Here is a 15684-nt window from a genome sequence, read left to right on the forward strand (position 1 = left end):
TTCTATGTGGATTTTTGATGACTTGATGTGATTTAATATTGATTTTTGATGTCTTGGTGTGACTTACTGCTGATTTTTTATGCCTTGATGTAGCTTAATGTTGATTTTTTGATGATATAAGATTTATATTGTAACATACTAAATACTGTTAGAAAAGAGGGAAAATAAAAAATAACACTTGGGCAGCTTGGTCGCCTAAGTGCTTACGCACCCCTCTACTGCCTTGGATCGCCTTGCTGCCTTGAAAACAATAAAAAGGGCGTACCCAGTGAACAAGGCTCCCGCCATTGCGGGGTCTCGGGAGGGTCATAATGTACTGCCTTGACAACTATATTGGTCCTAATTTATGCTAACATGGAGTAATCTTGCATTTGTATTGTTTTGATCTTATAAATAAGAATACTTGCTCTCGGTAGGATCTATCTAAGCCTAGCCATAAATTTTTGTTTCTTTCCATCGATTTCCTTTTTTTCTCTTCTTCTCTCATTTCTTCTTCCCTCTATTGATTGTTTGATGATCTAATACTCCAACAATTTATTTATTTATTTCTTTTCGTAATTTACATGCTACTATTATACTTAGATCTATAGTTATAAACTTCAACTCTCAAGTAAACTCTGCTTGATGGACTACAGCATTGACATGAGTTTAAAACACTGACTGATCTAGTTTTGCTTTGTGGTGTGCTTATTTTATTGCAGCAAATTCCTGTGTGGTGGATTTGGTTTTATTATTTATGCCCTACATCTTGGACATTAAACGGTCTCCTCACTTCACAATATGGAGATCTACAGACGGAGATATTGGTATTTGGTGAACCCCAAACTGTATCTTCCTTCTTGAGTGGATACTTAGGGTACAGTTATGACAGCTTGGATGTCGTTGCCGTTGTTCTTATTGCATTCCCATTCACAGTTGCATGTGTCTTTGCTTATTCTATAGGAAAACTGAACTTCCAAAAGAGATAAATGTTTTAAAGCCTTACCTGAATCATTAAATTTTTATATTGGCCTGGTTCAATGTAGTTCAAAATTTGGCCTAAGCTCATGTACACTTCCCATTTGTTACCCAACTCTGAAGTGTTGTACCCTCTCATGAAATTTTGAAGATTTTTTTGGTTGTATCATATTGTGTGATGTGAGCATCTGTCTCAATTCCCTTCTACATTAAACTCTATTATCAATCAACTACGGAGGGAAGGAATCATCTGAACAGAATTGCCTATGTGGTTAGTATTCAAATCAAGTGTATTTGTTATCAAGGTGTTGATTCTAAGTCCAATTTTGGAAACTTCAAACTCAATTCTATTTTAAGACCTTGGACCATTGAATAACAAGGGAAGTCTCTTTGACATGGTGGGTCATAGATTTGAGATGGCCAACAAAAAAATATTGGAGTTTGGTGAACCCAAATGGTAAACTTTCAAAAGAAAGCAAGAAAAAGGCAAGATAGAAAACTGAACAAAACCCTACTGGTTTGTAAGAAAACCATGAAAAATGGCTTGTTAGAGCAGCCGGTTGAGGGGATTTAAACTAGAGTTATCCAGATCATTCACATGACCTGATCAAGTGTTTAACCCTATGGCCAAATTAATTTATTGTAACCATTCAATTAAAATCAGATTCTTTTGAAAACTTGGGATGGTTCTGGAGATCAAGTACTGTGTTTTTTTTTTTTTTTAATTTTAAAAACTGTTTAAAATTAGGGAAAGAACTAGGCTGAGCAAATTATGTATTCTTAGATTCTGATCCAGACTCTTTTATTTCCTAGACAACAAGTGAAAGGTAGAAATCAGTTCAAACAAATAGGAAAATTTAAAAGAAATTTTAAAAAAATTCCAGTTCAGTTCCAATCTTGATCATTATAAAGATTCCTCCAGAAACATAAATATCACAAGTGTTCCTGTTCCTGCTCTTGTTCCAAAAAATATATTGAAAGAAAAAAAAAAATAGAATAAAATTTGTGACAATGTCTGAAATATCTGAAGGAATGTTAGAAATCCTCCAATCCCTCTCACCATAAAAACCAGAGTTCAAATTGTAAAAGGGAGTTGATGATGACTGAAAAATCTGAATATACAATGACTTTCATGAGGATATCCAAGAAGTCTTCTCTCAAAATGTGAGATAGTTGGGAATGGATAGGGTAAAGAAGGAGGACAATGAAGCATATGACTGGTTGATGAAGAATAATCATTCCTCAATGTGGTCTAGACATGCATTTGACTTCAGAGTCAAGAGTGACCACATTACAAATAACATGACCGAGTCCTTCAATCATTGGATAGGACCCCTAAGAAGCAAACCTATACTAACCTTGGTCGATGAGATTAGGATGAAGTTGATGACAAGATTACATAAAAGACAAAAGGCTAGCACTATGGAGTGGGGGTAACACCTATGCCATCGGGATATAAGCAGTTTGAAGTCATAGATGGGATATCAATATTTGTGGTAAATTTGACAAATAGGAGGACTTCTTGTTGTAAGATTTGCGATGCTACACGAATCTCTTGTAAACATGTAACTGCAACAATCAGACATATTAGGGGTGATATTGAAGCTTTCTGTGACTCATTTTAAACCGTAGAGAGATACGGACTGACACATAGGGAGATGATTCACCCACTACCAGATTTGCAACATTTGGAAGTTAATGATAGTAATGATGTTTGGTAGCCTCCACCATTAAAATGGCTACCAAGTAGACTCAAAAAAAGCAGGAGGGAAGCTAGTGAAGTAGAACTTGGAGACTTTAGGAAGAGGACTTTTGCTATTCGGTGTGACATATGCAAAGAAATGGGGCATCATAACAAGAGAACTTGCCAGAGAATTGCAGTCCACGGGAAGGGGCCATCTTCCAGCCAGAGAGTTGGTGTGAAGTTATTATCATTCAAACATCCTCCAAGCCTAGTCATATTTTTTTATACAGTTTTAATCTGTTAATCTGTTATTTGTTCTTTTTTTCTTCATGTATAGAGAAAGAAAATGAATGATGATGTGGATGCAACCAGAGAATCACCAGATCTCAAGGTTCTTCTACAGCCACCCATGTCAATAATCAAGAAAAGCAAAGAAAAAAATGTCTAAGAAGGCAACATGGATAAAAGCAAGGAGAGCTGCAAGAAGAAGAGAGGGTGGTACACAAATTTAGGTGTAACATTTGATAGGGAATCTTGATGATAAGAGTTCCAATATTTGATGAGTTTGTACTAATTTCGAAACCGTTGGTTATAATTTTTTAAATGGGAAACATTTGATTGTAATTTCTTCATGAGAAGCATTTGGTTTTAATCTTGTATGGGTCTGAATTATGCTGTCTGAATGAAAATTGGGAAGATTTTGGTGATGTTGTCTTTAAATTTCTTGAATGGATGATGAGTTACTTATTACATTCAAGTAAACAAATGAAAAAAAAAAAAAATGTGCAATGAACACTAGGCTTGCACAATAGTCACTCTTTTTTATTGATAATAGGGATCAGCAAAAGTGCTTCCATTTAAAAACATAGCTCTGAATCCTTGATCTAACTTAATAAGCTTGTGTCAAACTTCTCCACTAAAATATACAAAAAGCATAACAAGCATAGCTATTACAATATGACTCATCATAATAATTGTATTCTTCAAACTGCAGATCTCTTCCCTCATCTTTTGCAACTTTTCTTTCACTTCCAATTGTGAACTAAAATTCTCACGGTTGCCCTTTTTTGACATAGAAATCTTAAGTTTTGACACCTTAATGGACATGGGGGAATTGTTGCTGTTATTGACACTGGTTGATGACATAGTCTGTAAGATAATAAGCATAAAATATTAGACCTGTGAGAATATCAGCATAAAGTTCATAAAATAGAATATGGAACTTTTAGAATTCATTGAGCATGGTCCTTATTTTCTCAAATCGAAGTAACCAAGCTCAATGATTTTAAGACATTCCACTACTCTATAGCAATCGACTATTTGATTATAGAAGAATCAGTGATTCAACATGTTGAGATGACAACGAATATGCAGCTTTTCAGAATCCATTGAGCAGTTTAAACTTAGTTAACATAGCCTACTCAACTGTCTTTTGATATTTGATATAGGGGTAAATCAATGTGAATCAGCTCAAAGAGGGTAGATCAATACATGGTTCTGTTATCAGGCAAGGAAATATCTGAGGGGACTGCCATAGGTACATTTATTCTTGGTCAAATTTTATAGTTCTAGCCCACATATTTATTTCCTCTCTGCTTCTAATTAATGTATGGTTTATCTTTGGTGTTTTCTAAATGAAGTATGATAGTAAAACAGAGAACAGTTGCAGGAAGTTTCAGAGAGCTTGTAAGTGCATAAATGTAAGTCACTTTAAAGTTCAACCTTCAACAGGTATTGTTCATTTCATCCTCTTGGTTTATTGCATCCCTAGGTTTTAGAGCACAAATTTGGTCTTTGACTAGAATCATCACAAATCGGCTTTATAAGAGCATTGACTTGAGGAGTGGATACAAGCTAAGTCCTACCTAAAAGATCATGAAAATTTTGATAATATATCTATAGTAGAGTTCATGAGAATACCGATAAGAGAGAAAGCACAGAGAGAAGAAGGAAAGAGCACAGGGAGAGTTGTGGATTCTTACCTTCATTGCTCAGGTCGTCGGTAGGAGGAGAACGACGGTGTTGTAGGTTTTCAGGGATTCCGGTCTTGCAAGTCTTCAACACTAACAAAATGGGATTTCAAACATATGGGATGGGTTATATGGAGGGATATAACAAAGTTAAAATGATCTTTTTTTTCAAAGTTTTAAGTTAACACCGCTACTCAAACCGGGTGTGGTTTTTAACTTTTTCAAAACATGGGGATTACATGAGTTTCGGGCTAGTTCGAGGGGTACAAGTAATTTACTCTTTAAAAAAATAAGAAATATTTTTTGCACCTAGTCCTTTGACTTTGAGAACCTGAACCAACTAAATCTTGAGCTAGTCAAAAGGGATGCATTGACTAGTATTTTTACTAACCCTTAGATATAATAAGGTGCCAGGAGAATTTGATGATAGGTTTCAAAAAGTAAATTGGATAGAGTAAAGGTAGGTTGATAACCCACGTAAGCATTTTTTTTTTTTTTTTTTTGGGGGGGGGGGGGTTGTTCCTCTAGGAACACCTCCTAGTTGTCTCTTTCATGACAACTAGCTGGTGATCCACAGGTTGTTTCACTTTCAGTGATGAAGCTTATTCCCCCATCGAATCATGGGCCTACCTAGACCCTTTTTATTTTGGGGTTATATTTTTGCCGGTTCAGTTTTATTCAATTGGCTTAAGGCACAAGAAAAAAGAGAACTTAAAGCTCCATTTGATTGCAAGGGGGATTAAAGAGAAGAGTACTGAAATTTTCAACTTCAAAAGAGAAACTTTTTGTTATTTTTATCCCACATGTTTATGTCATTAATTCTGAATCATTCTTTATATGGTTATTACATTTCACTTTACTTTGCATCCAAATCCCTTGAATTTAAAAAATAAAATAAAAATCACATCTAAAATGTATCATTATTAAATATAGTAAGAAATTTAAATTGTTTATACTATCATGTTATATAATACTAGCAAAAACTTCCATTTTAGGTTTAAAAATCTTCACTTCCCTACTGTTCAGTTCCCCTTGCAACCAATTGGAACCTAAGATTTTTTTGACTAAAGATGAAAATACATGATTGCTCCAGTCAATTTTTTCCCCAACTTTTAATGAGTGCTTAGAAGATCTCGGCCTTGATGACCTTCGATGGACTGGTTCCCCCCTCACCTGGAACAACCGCCGCTCTCGCCCCGACCGCATCGCTTGCAAGCTTGATCGCTTCATTTCTAATGAGGCTTGGCTTTCTTCCTTCCCCCACTCTCTAGCCAATTTCCTTCTTCAAGGCCTGTCTGATCACTGCCCCTGCCACATCCAAATCCACTCCTACACTTCTTTTGGCCCCAAGCCATTCAAATTTTTTGACATGTGGACTTCCCACCATCTCTTCCTTCCCACCGTCCTCAAGGCTTGGCGCATCCCGGTCTCCTCTCCTTCCCTTCCCCTCATTGCTCTCTCCAGGAGGCTCCGAAATACCAAAGGTGCCCTGAAAAGGTGGAATCTCTCCACCTTTGGTAACATCAATTCCAGGCTTTCCTCTTGCAAGTCTAATCCCTCTTCCATCCAATTTAGACTTCAATCTGACCCTCTCAACCCTTCTCTTGCCTCCGAGGAAAAGTTCCTCTTTGAGGAATTGTATTCCCTTTCTTCCCTTGAGGAGAGCTTCCTGCGCCAAAAGGCTCGCATCAAGTGGCTTGAGTTGGGAGACTCTAACTCTGCTTATTTCCACAGATCTCTGAAAGCCCGCCTCAATTCTAACTCCATCACCCTTCTTCACTCCTCTGATGGATCCCCCCTCACTTCAGTCCACGACATTAAATCGACCTCCATCTCTTTCTTTGCCAATCTTTTCAATCCTCCCCCTCTCTCCGCCCCCCCCCCCCCATTCGCCCGGATCTCATCAACAAATTCCTCACCCCCCTGGTCGCGGACTCGCTCATTCGTATTCCCTCGGATGATGAGATCTCCAAGGCTATCCGCTCCCATAAGTCCAACAAAGCCCCTGGCCTCGATGGCTTCAGTATGGGTTTCTTCCTTAGTTGTTGGGACTCCATCAAAGGAGACCTCTTCAAAGCCATCCGTAGCTTCTTCTACAAGCCTAGCCAGCTAGCCCAGGTCAATCAGACTTTCATCTGCCTCATCCCCAGAAAAGAGGGGGCCACCTCCCTCGCAGATTTCAGGCCCATTTCCCTCTGTAATCTCATTTACAAATTCATTGCCAAAATCCTAGCCAACAGAATCAAGGCGATTATCCCCACTCTTGTTAGCCTGAACCAATCCGCCTTCATTTCTGGCCGCAGCATTGCAAACAACATCATTCTCTGCTCTAAGGTAGTGTGGGGTTTTGACCGCAAATCTCATTCTCCAGCCGCCCTCATGAAGATTGACCTAAACAAAGCTTTTGACTCCCTTCGCTGGGACTTCATCTGTGGAATGCTATCTCAAATGGGATTCCCCCCTGCCTTTGTTCGTTGGATTCATGCTTGTATCTCTTCTCCCTCCTTCTCCGTGCTGGTCAATGGTTCCCCTGCTGGCTTCTTCCACTCCAAAGTAGGAATTCACCAAGGCTATCCTCTGTCCCCCTTCCTTTTCTCCATCGCTCTGGAAGTCCTTTCCTGTAGCCTCCAATCCACAGAAAAGAGGGGGCCACCTCCCTCGCAGATTTCAGGCCCATTTCCCTCTGCAACCTCATTTACAAATTCATTGCCAAAATCTGGCCAGAGAATCAAGGCGATTATCCCCACTCTTGTTAGCCTCGAACCAATCCGCCTTCATTTCGGCCGGCATTGCAAACAACATCATTCTCTGCTCTAAGGTAGTGTGGGGTTTTGACCGCAAATCTCATTCTCCAGCCGCCCTCATGAAGATTGACCTAAACAAAGCTTTTGACTCCCTTCGCTGGGACTTCATCTGTGGAATGCTATCTCAAATGGGATTCCCCCCTGCCTTTGTTCGTTGGATTCATGCTTGTATCTCTTCTCCCTCCTTCTCCGTGCTGGTCAATGGTTCCCCTGCTGGCTTCTTCCACTCCAAAGTAGGAATTCACCAAGGCTATCCTCTGTCCCCCTTCCTTTTCTCCATCGCTCTGGAAGTCCTTTCCTGTAGCCTCCAATCCAAAACGGACCTCCATCTTATATCTCCCATCCCTAAATGCAAGCATATCAATCTAACCCACCTGGCTTTTGCTGATGATCTGATGATCTTCTCCAAAGCTTCTCACTCTTCTATCTCTGCTATCATGGATTCCCTTCATCTCTTTGAATCCTTCTCTGGTCTCCGCATCAATCTCCTTAAATCCAAAATCTTCCTCTCTGGGTCAGAAAAGGATTCCCTTCTTCACCTGACTGGCTTCACTCTAGGCTCCCTCCCAGTCAAGTACCTTGGTCTTCCCCTCATTCCGGCCCGGCTCTCTAAGCATCATTACGCTCCTATGTTGGACAATATCCGCAAGCGTCTCCAACTATGGAAAAGCAAACTCCTTTCCTATGCCGGCCGCCTTGTTTGTATTCGTTCTGTCCTTCAAGCTACTTACATCTACTGGTGTGGGATCTTTGCCCTTCCAAAAGCCACGTCTCGAGAGTTGGAGTGCCTCTTCTGCGCCTTCCTTTGGAAAGGGGCCGATACCTCCAGGTTTCTTCACCCTCTCACTTGGAAGTTCATCTGCCTTCCAAAATCTGAGGGAGGTCTTGGGATTCGCCGCATCAAAGATTCCAACACTGCTGGCATCCTTAAGTTGATCTGGAAAATCTCTTCCCGTCGGGATTCCATCTAGGTCAACTAGGTCTACTCCCATCCTCTCAAGTCCGACTCCTTATGGACTGTCTCCACCCCCTCTGATGCCTCCTGGATTTGGAGAAAGATCCTTGACCTCTGTCCCCTGGCCCTTCGTGGAATCTCTACCTCCATTGCTCGTGGCTCTTCCACCTCCCCCTGGCTCGACCCTTGGCACCCCCTTGGTATCCTATACTGCACTCTCGGTCCCAGGTCCATCTACTCCTCTGGTTTCCCAAAACATGCCCCCCTTTCCACTCTCATTTCCTCTGGATCCTGGTCCCGCCCCTCTTCTCAATCCCTCTATTGTTGATCGGATTTGGCCTGCTCTCCCCTCCTTCCCCCCTCCCCCCCCCCCCCTTCTGATGACGAACTTTTGTGGTTACCCTCTCCCAATGGCCGCTTCACCTCCTTCTCTGCTTGGAACTTCGTTCGCCACACTGCCCCCATTGTCCCTTGGCACAACCTTGTCTGGTTCAAAGGCCACACTCCCCGCCATAACCTCACCACCTGGAGAGCCCTCCGCCTTTGCCTCCCAACCCAAGCCTTCCTTATTCACCGTCACATCCATGTCTCTCCTACTTGCTCCCTTTGCTGGAACGGTCTCGAAGACATCCCCCACCTCTTATTTGATTGCCCTTTCACCTCTACCATCTGGAAAAAAGCCCTTTCATCCATTTGGCACTGTAGCAGAAGACCCCTCCCTTTTGACAAAGAATGGCCATGGGTGGCTAAGTCCTTCGCAGGGACCTCGATCTGTGACATCATTGGCAAGCTAATCTTTGAAGCTGCTGTTCACCACATCTGGATGGAGCGTAACATTAGGAGATGGACTTCCAACTCTCGATCCTTTGATCTGATTTGGAAAACCATCTCCTTTGATGTCTCTTCCAAGCTCAGCCATATCCTTCTTCGCTCTATTAGAGACACCCCTAGAAATAGGCACATTGCAGTTTTTTGGGGTCTTGATCTGACCTCCCTTTTTATTGCCACCTCTGCGTAGGTCGGCTTTGTTTCTCCCCTCCCCCCTTTTCCCTTGTATATTCCTTTCTCTCTTTTCCCTGCCCCCCCCCTGGGGTAAGGTAATACATATTTATTCACCCAAAAAAAAATTTCCCCAACTGAAACCTTATGGAATGGGGGTCAGGGACCTTTTCAAGATCATACATTGAAAAAAGGGGAAACAAATCGCATCACCCTCTTGGCAGTAGGGTCCTGCCGGGCAGCTCGGCAATAGAGGATCTGGATCCTCAATTTAGATCCTCTACTGTAGTGCTGCCCGGCAGGACCCTACTGCCGAGACACAGCAAGGCGGTAAATGACCGCCTTACCCCGACTCGGGCAAGGCTCTCGGGCAGGGGTAAGGCGGTCATTCCCTACCTTGCTGTATCTTGGCAGTAGGGTCCTGCCAGGCAGCTCGGCAATAAAGGATCTGGATCCGATAAACTATGGATTTGGATCGCTTGCGGCTTGGGATTGAGCGGCCATCGTGCTGCTTGCAATCCCAGTCCCACCACGTGGCCTCCTGCTAATCTAATGGTTGTAGGTTATTTGGTTCAAAATTAATGGAGAATCGGGAGAAAACCAACAACAATTGCCTAGCGCAGTTGATGAGCGGTGGTGCGCTTCATGTCCATGCTCATCAGGAGGTCTCGAGTTTGAGCAGATGGAGTTTCTCGAGTCAAACTGAGTTACAATAGAAATTAAAGAAAAAAATTAGATTTAATCAAGATTGAACTTGAGACAGGAGGGAAGAAAGAGAGCGGGAGTAGAAGAAAGAAGCGCACAGAGCCCTCTTGGCAGCACCACAATAAAAACCTTAACCTCTTGAGAAACCAAATCCTTCTTTATGCTTGGCCCCCTCAAGATCCTTGCTCCAAACTCCTCTTCTTCTTCTTGATTGTTGCAGAAATCAACCTCTCACAAGGCCCACTGGTTCTTCTCCTGTGATTTCCTCATCTCTTCTCACTCTTTTCTCCAAGTTTCTCTCACATTCAAGCAGGCAGCAAAAATTCCAATGGTGCCCTTCCACCCATAGGACCATATAGGTTTTCATTCATTTAGTTTGAAAATACCAACGAGTAGGTTAGAACATATAGGTTTTCATTCATTTAGTTTGAAAATACCAACAAGTGGGTTAAGACTACACATAAATAGATGTGTTTGGTATGATTTATGATCCCTATATTTCATTAAAATAAATCAATATAAGCATAAATTCATAAATAATTCTCGAGTTGTGTATGATTTATCAATATAAATTGTTAATGTTTGTTTATGCGAGTACCATTAATGAACATGTGCACAATTGCTACTTAAGTGAGGGTAAATTGGTAAAATTAATGAAAATTAGAACAAAGCCTCTCTTTTGCCTCTCTCTCTCTCTCTCTCTCTCCAACCCCACCCCGCCCCACCAAAATATATAATATATTCTTCGCTTAAGCAGACCAAACCTATTTTTCATTATATTATCTATTATGTCTAGTAGTAACCAAATGATTATTGTTTATAGCCCATAACCTATATCTTAATTGATTATTCATAAATAGGTCATAAATATAAATATAAACTATGTCAAAGAGAGCCTTAAGACAATTATTTACTAAGTTCTCATATATAAATTGTTTTATAAGATCCCATCACCTAATACATTTCTAAATTGGGGCTTTTTAATTATCTAAAAATCACATAAGGTTTAGATAACTTATTCTGCGATATTTTAAACTAAAACGGATTATTTTATTGAGTGTCTACCTTGACATTATTATTTAACAATTATCATGTCTAAATTATTAAAATTTTCATTTTACCCTTTTCACTGTTTTGGTCGTAATTTTGCGCAAGAAACCTGAAATCGACTTCTGATAGTTGTATCGTATTTATTGATTCTATGGATTATTTCATGTTCACTATGTAGGTTTGTCGAGTTGGTGTAATTGCCAAAATGCCCCTATGTTATAATTTAAGATATTTTAGGGTTTTAGTGAGCATTTTCTTCGTACGGTTCACATATAATACTTGAACCTATATTGTACAATAAATTTGCAGGTGTTCAAAAGGTTATATTTTGAAGATTTAGATGTACAATTACTTTTATGCCCTTTTCTTTTTTTATTGTCCATTGTTCGTCAGGTAAGACCAGCACCTGTTGGTAAAGGTGTCAAAACCAAACCGAAACCATTTCCCGAAACCAAACCATTTAAACCGAAATTCGCAGGCCATTTAGTTACATGGTCTGGTTATGGTTTTAGAAATGACACTGTTTATTTAGTCAGTTCAATTCAATTTCGATCAATTAATCCAACGGTTTCAAACCGTGTAATCTAATTAAAACCAATTATAACCAAACCGTCTAACCATTTAAAAACCTCAGTTTCAGGAGAGCTACTGATTCACACTGTTATGTACTTTTGGGTCTCTGTATTTTGAAGTTCTAATCATGGCTTCCGTTGTTCCTATTTCATTCTTAATTTTTATATGCGTCTTCCTTAATGGTTATGTGCACTGCCAAAGGCCCCCATTTTCTATTAAAAAATGCAATAGCTAACCAGTGTAAATTAGACTTAGTAAATGGTTTATGAAACCATCTAGAAACCATCTAACTGAACCCGTGTAAAACCGTTTAAAAACCATTTAACCGAAATCGTTTATCAAACGGTCCAGGTTTTGATTATGAAACAGTCTGATTACGATTTCTACCCTAAAGCAGTCAAAACCGAACCGAACCTAACCGTTTAATCAAAACCGGACCGTTTAACACCCTTACCTAATGGCAATCAAGGCTCTGTATGGTAATGCTTCTGTTTATTTTTAGTGTTTTTGGGTCTGGCACACTTTTATGTGTTTCTGTGTTTTTTGAGCATTTTTGGGTTTTGAAATGCTGTATGGTAACCTTGAAAAAAAAACGTTTCTAAAGTTCAGAAGAAACAGAAATATGTATGAGTTGCATTTAACAGAATCGTTTATATTGTTTATCAAAAATTACGTAATTGCCACGTATACCATGGCTTTTATACTTATGAGTTTTTTAACAAAAAAAACACATCACAAGGACACATGGGACCTTCACCAATATCCTTATTTGCGGGGCATTTGAAAAACCATCGTTTTGGGTTTCTGTGTGTGCGAGACATGGGTATCAGATCGGCTTCACTTGAAGAGCTTCTCTGATCAACCCAACTCCCAACTATTCAAGAGTGAACTTCACTTTGTGTCCTTCACCAAAAAAAAAAAAAAAAAAAACTTCACTTTCTGTCTTAAGCCCTCAATTCTCCAACGAAAATCTTAATAAACTTTATTCTTGCAGTTGTTCACCATTAATCCAGGACAAGGTTAGACCTCTAAAACTATACAAGCCTGCAACTCCTTGGCAGTAAATCCCTCTTTCTCTCTCTCCCTCACTCACTCACTCACTCACTCACTCACACACACACACATGATCGGTTTGAACCTCCCACCATGAAATATATGGTTCTTTTTGACTTACGGGTTGAAGTGAAATCCATTCATGGCAGCATTAAACAACATTAAAATACTAATATTAATCAAAATAAAAAACCGAACAAAATCTAAAGAAACCCAAAACCGGTGGGGGGATTCATGGCATCATTAAAATACTAATATTAATCAAAAAAAAAAACCGAGCAAAATCTAAACAAAAACCCAAAACCGCTGGGTTTTGCAAAATCACAAGTTCCAATTGCAGAGAGAAAAAACGACAGAGAAAGTGAGAGAGAGAGAGGTTTGCCATTACCGTTTGAAGGTTGGAGTCGTCCCCTGCGATTTTTGGAAGGTCGGCGGAGAAACCCTTGATGTCAAACAAAGAAATGGCGTTAGGTTTTCCCTTCTTATGTTTAAAGTGGCCAATGACAATAATGCCCCTCGTAACTTACAAACTCGGCGTGTTTCTCCGATTTTTCCCAGAATTGATTCTCAAATCACTTAGGGCTTAAAAGTGTGCCCAGTATCCGGTCTGTTTCAAATAATCAAAAAAAGAAACCGGTGATGCCATACAGTTTTTAGGTCGTTTCTGTTCCAAAAAATCAAAAAACACCAGAATCAATTATTTGAAGCGTTACCATCTGTATGGTAGCGTTTCTATTTTTTTTTAGTGTTTTTGGGTCCAACACACTTTTATGTGTTTCTATGTTTTTTGAGCGTTTCTTGATCACGAAATGCTGTATGGTAACCCTTAAAAAAACGTTTCTGATGTTTAGAAGAAACAAAAATCTGTATGGGTCGCACTTAACAAAATTGTTTCTATTATTTACCAAAAATTACGTAATTGCCACCTACACCATACTTTTATACTTGTAGGTTTTTAAGGAAAAAAAATAAACAGGCTTCTTTTTCGCAGTTAGTGAATATGATTGCCTCACATCTCGATTGACAATCACCCCTCGCTGAGTTAATTGACCCCCTGCAATGCAACCATGAGATCAATATTCTGCTCAGCTTACCACAATGAAGAACACAAAATAAACACTTGGATTCATTGGCCTCCAAATCCCAACAATCACCCAATCGGTCAGTATTTTGCTCACCTAAGCAGACATTGTATGATGCTCATGATTGTCTCAACTGACTATGCTATGAATAGTTGAATAAAATAGGTCTTGGTGGATTCGAACCACCATCCCCTTGGAACATGCTTGAGACATACTCATGTTCCAAGTGCTCTACCAATTTGAGCTAAAAACCCAACAAATAAAGTTTGAAATTTATAAGTAACCATGAGACCATGCCACAAACCATACTTCAATGATAATACCCAATGGGGGACATTGCCACAACCCTTCCTAATGTTCTCACATGTATTGAATAAAACAAGAGATCATATAACAAAACATGGAAAAGAAAATTGAAAAGGAAGATCAAAATCAATTGTTTCTTCATTAGATAACAAGTTAAAAGGCACCCACACTGAGAAAGATATCAGTAACTATTCAAAAAAGAAACCAAAACCAGAAATGACATCAGTGAGATAGTTTTCTCCTTTTTTCCCCCAGTTGAGAGCGGGGTGTACTGCCACCATCATCAATAATCATATATTGGATCAGACAATGTTAAGTGGACATCACTAATCGTATAACCATGTAGTTGTCCTCAGCAAGTTCTGCACAAATAGACAAACAAAAAACTAGACAGCATTTGTGAGTGTTGGTGTTACATTCATGAGTTCAAAAACCTCTTCCCCGTGTAGACCACTTGAAGAAGGAAAGGACGAAGAAAAAATTAGAATAAAAACTAGCAGCTTAAGTTTATATCCACAAATATGCAATTAGATGTCAAAAGGTAATAATGCGTTCAGTAATAAAGATGAATGCTCAATAGACTACATCAACCAATTCAAGGATGTTCATGGCTGAGTTAAAAAAAAATAATACAATGTACCTGAAAATTGAACTTGAAAAAGTAAACAGTTGAAACAGATACACAAACTTTAAAGTTACAAATCTTCAGTCTCCATTTGTAAATGAATGAGCCTAGGCTACAAATGGTTCACCTAAAATTTTCAAAAGTATCTAACTCAGAGTTTTATGTTATCATTGGCCTATGGCATCTTTAACCATGACCAATTTGTTTTGATAGAACTGGGTTGTGCGGACAGACCAACAAAAGAAAACCTGACTCAAGGCAACCAAGTGCGAAATCTTTGGTAATCAATTTGTGAAACAAGTCACACTTTATTGGGCATGTTGTTTAAATCACAAGTAACATTAAAGGTGGATAATGGTTGCTCAAATTGTTGGACTCTGCTACAAGTATCCTGCTTTTCCATTCTCCTCTAGAGAAATCGAATTATCTTCTTATTGGAATCATATTCCATCTATATAATGCACAGTTGAGAATTTTGTATAAGGAATGCTATTAAACAGGACAGGTTGAGAGAGAAATCAAAGAGGAAGAACAAATAAGCAGCAGCAGCAGGAGAAAGGAAAGACTTTTCTCATGTGATCATGCCATTCATTAAATTGGAAAAGTAAATTAGAGATTCACTTAACTTTCAGGAAATCAAATGGTCGACCTGAACAAGTGCATAATCAAATCTAGACTTCTCAAAAACGCAGAAATTCCATAGTTTGAAAGCCATCTAACATTTCTTTTTAAAAAGGAGCATTTTTGGAAGAGAATCAGATACAACCTCTTCAATACCATGATTCTAAGCTACATAAAACTACTATCACAGAAGCTGTTCTAGACATTTACTTTTAATGGTCAAAACCATCGACCAAGGGATGCTGACCAATGCGAGTCAGACACCACCCGATTATCACAGAGACAGAAAAAAACAGAGGT

At 39.3% G+C, this 15684-nt stretch overlaps 1 protein-coding gene across 1 annotated transcript in view; it reads left to right on the forward strand.

Moving 5' to 3' along the window:
* Positions 1-1154, forward strand: part of LOC122638538 (pleiotropic drug resistance protein 3-like) — a 28557-nt gene extending 27403 nt beyond the window's left edge. The window contains exon 22 of the mRNA XM_043831375.1: positions 702-1154. Within this exon, the coding sequence (XP_043687310.1) occupies positions 702-968 (267 nt within the window). The 3' untranslated portion in view covers positions 969-1154. The remainder of the gene's footprint in view (positions 1-701) is intronic.
* Positions 1155-15684: the final 14530 nt, after the last annotated feature.

This window comes from Telopea speciosissima, chromosome 9, assembly GCF_018873765.1.
Source record: "Telopea speciosissima isolate NSW1024214 ecotype Mountain lineage chromosome 9, Tspe_v1, whole genome shotgun sequence".
Taxonomy (NCBI): Eukaryota; Viridiplantae; Streptophyta; class Magnoliopsida; order Proteales; family Proteaceae; genus Telopea; species Telopea speciosissima.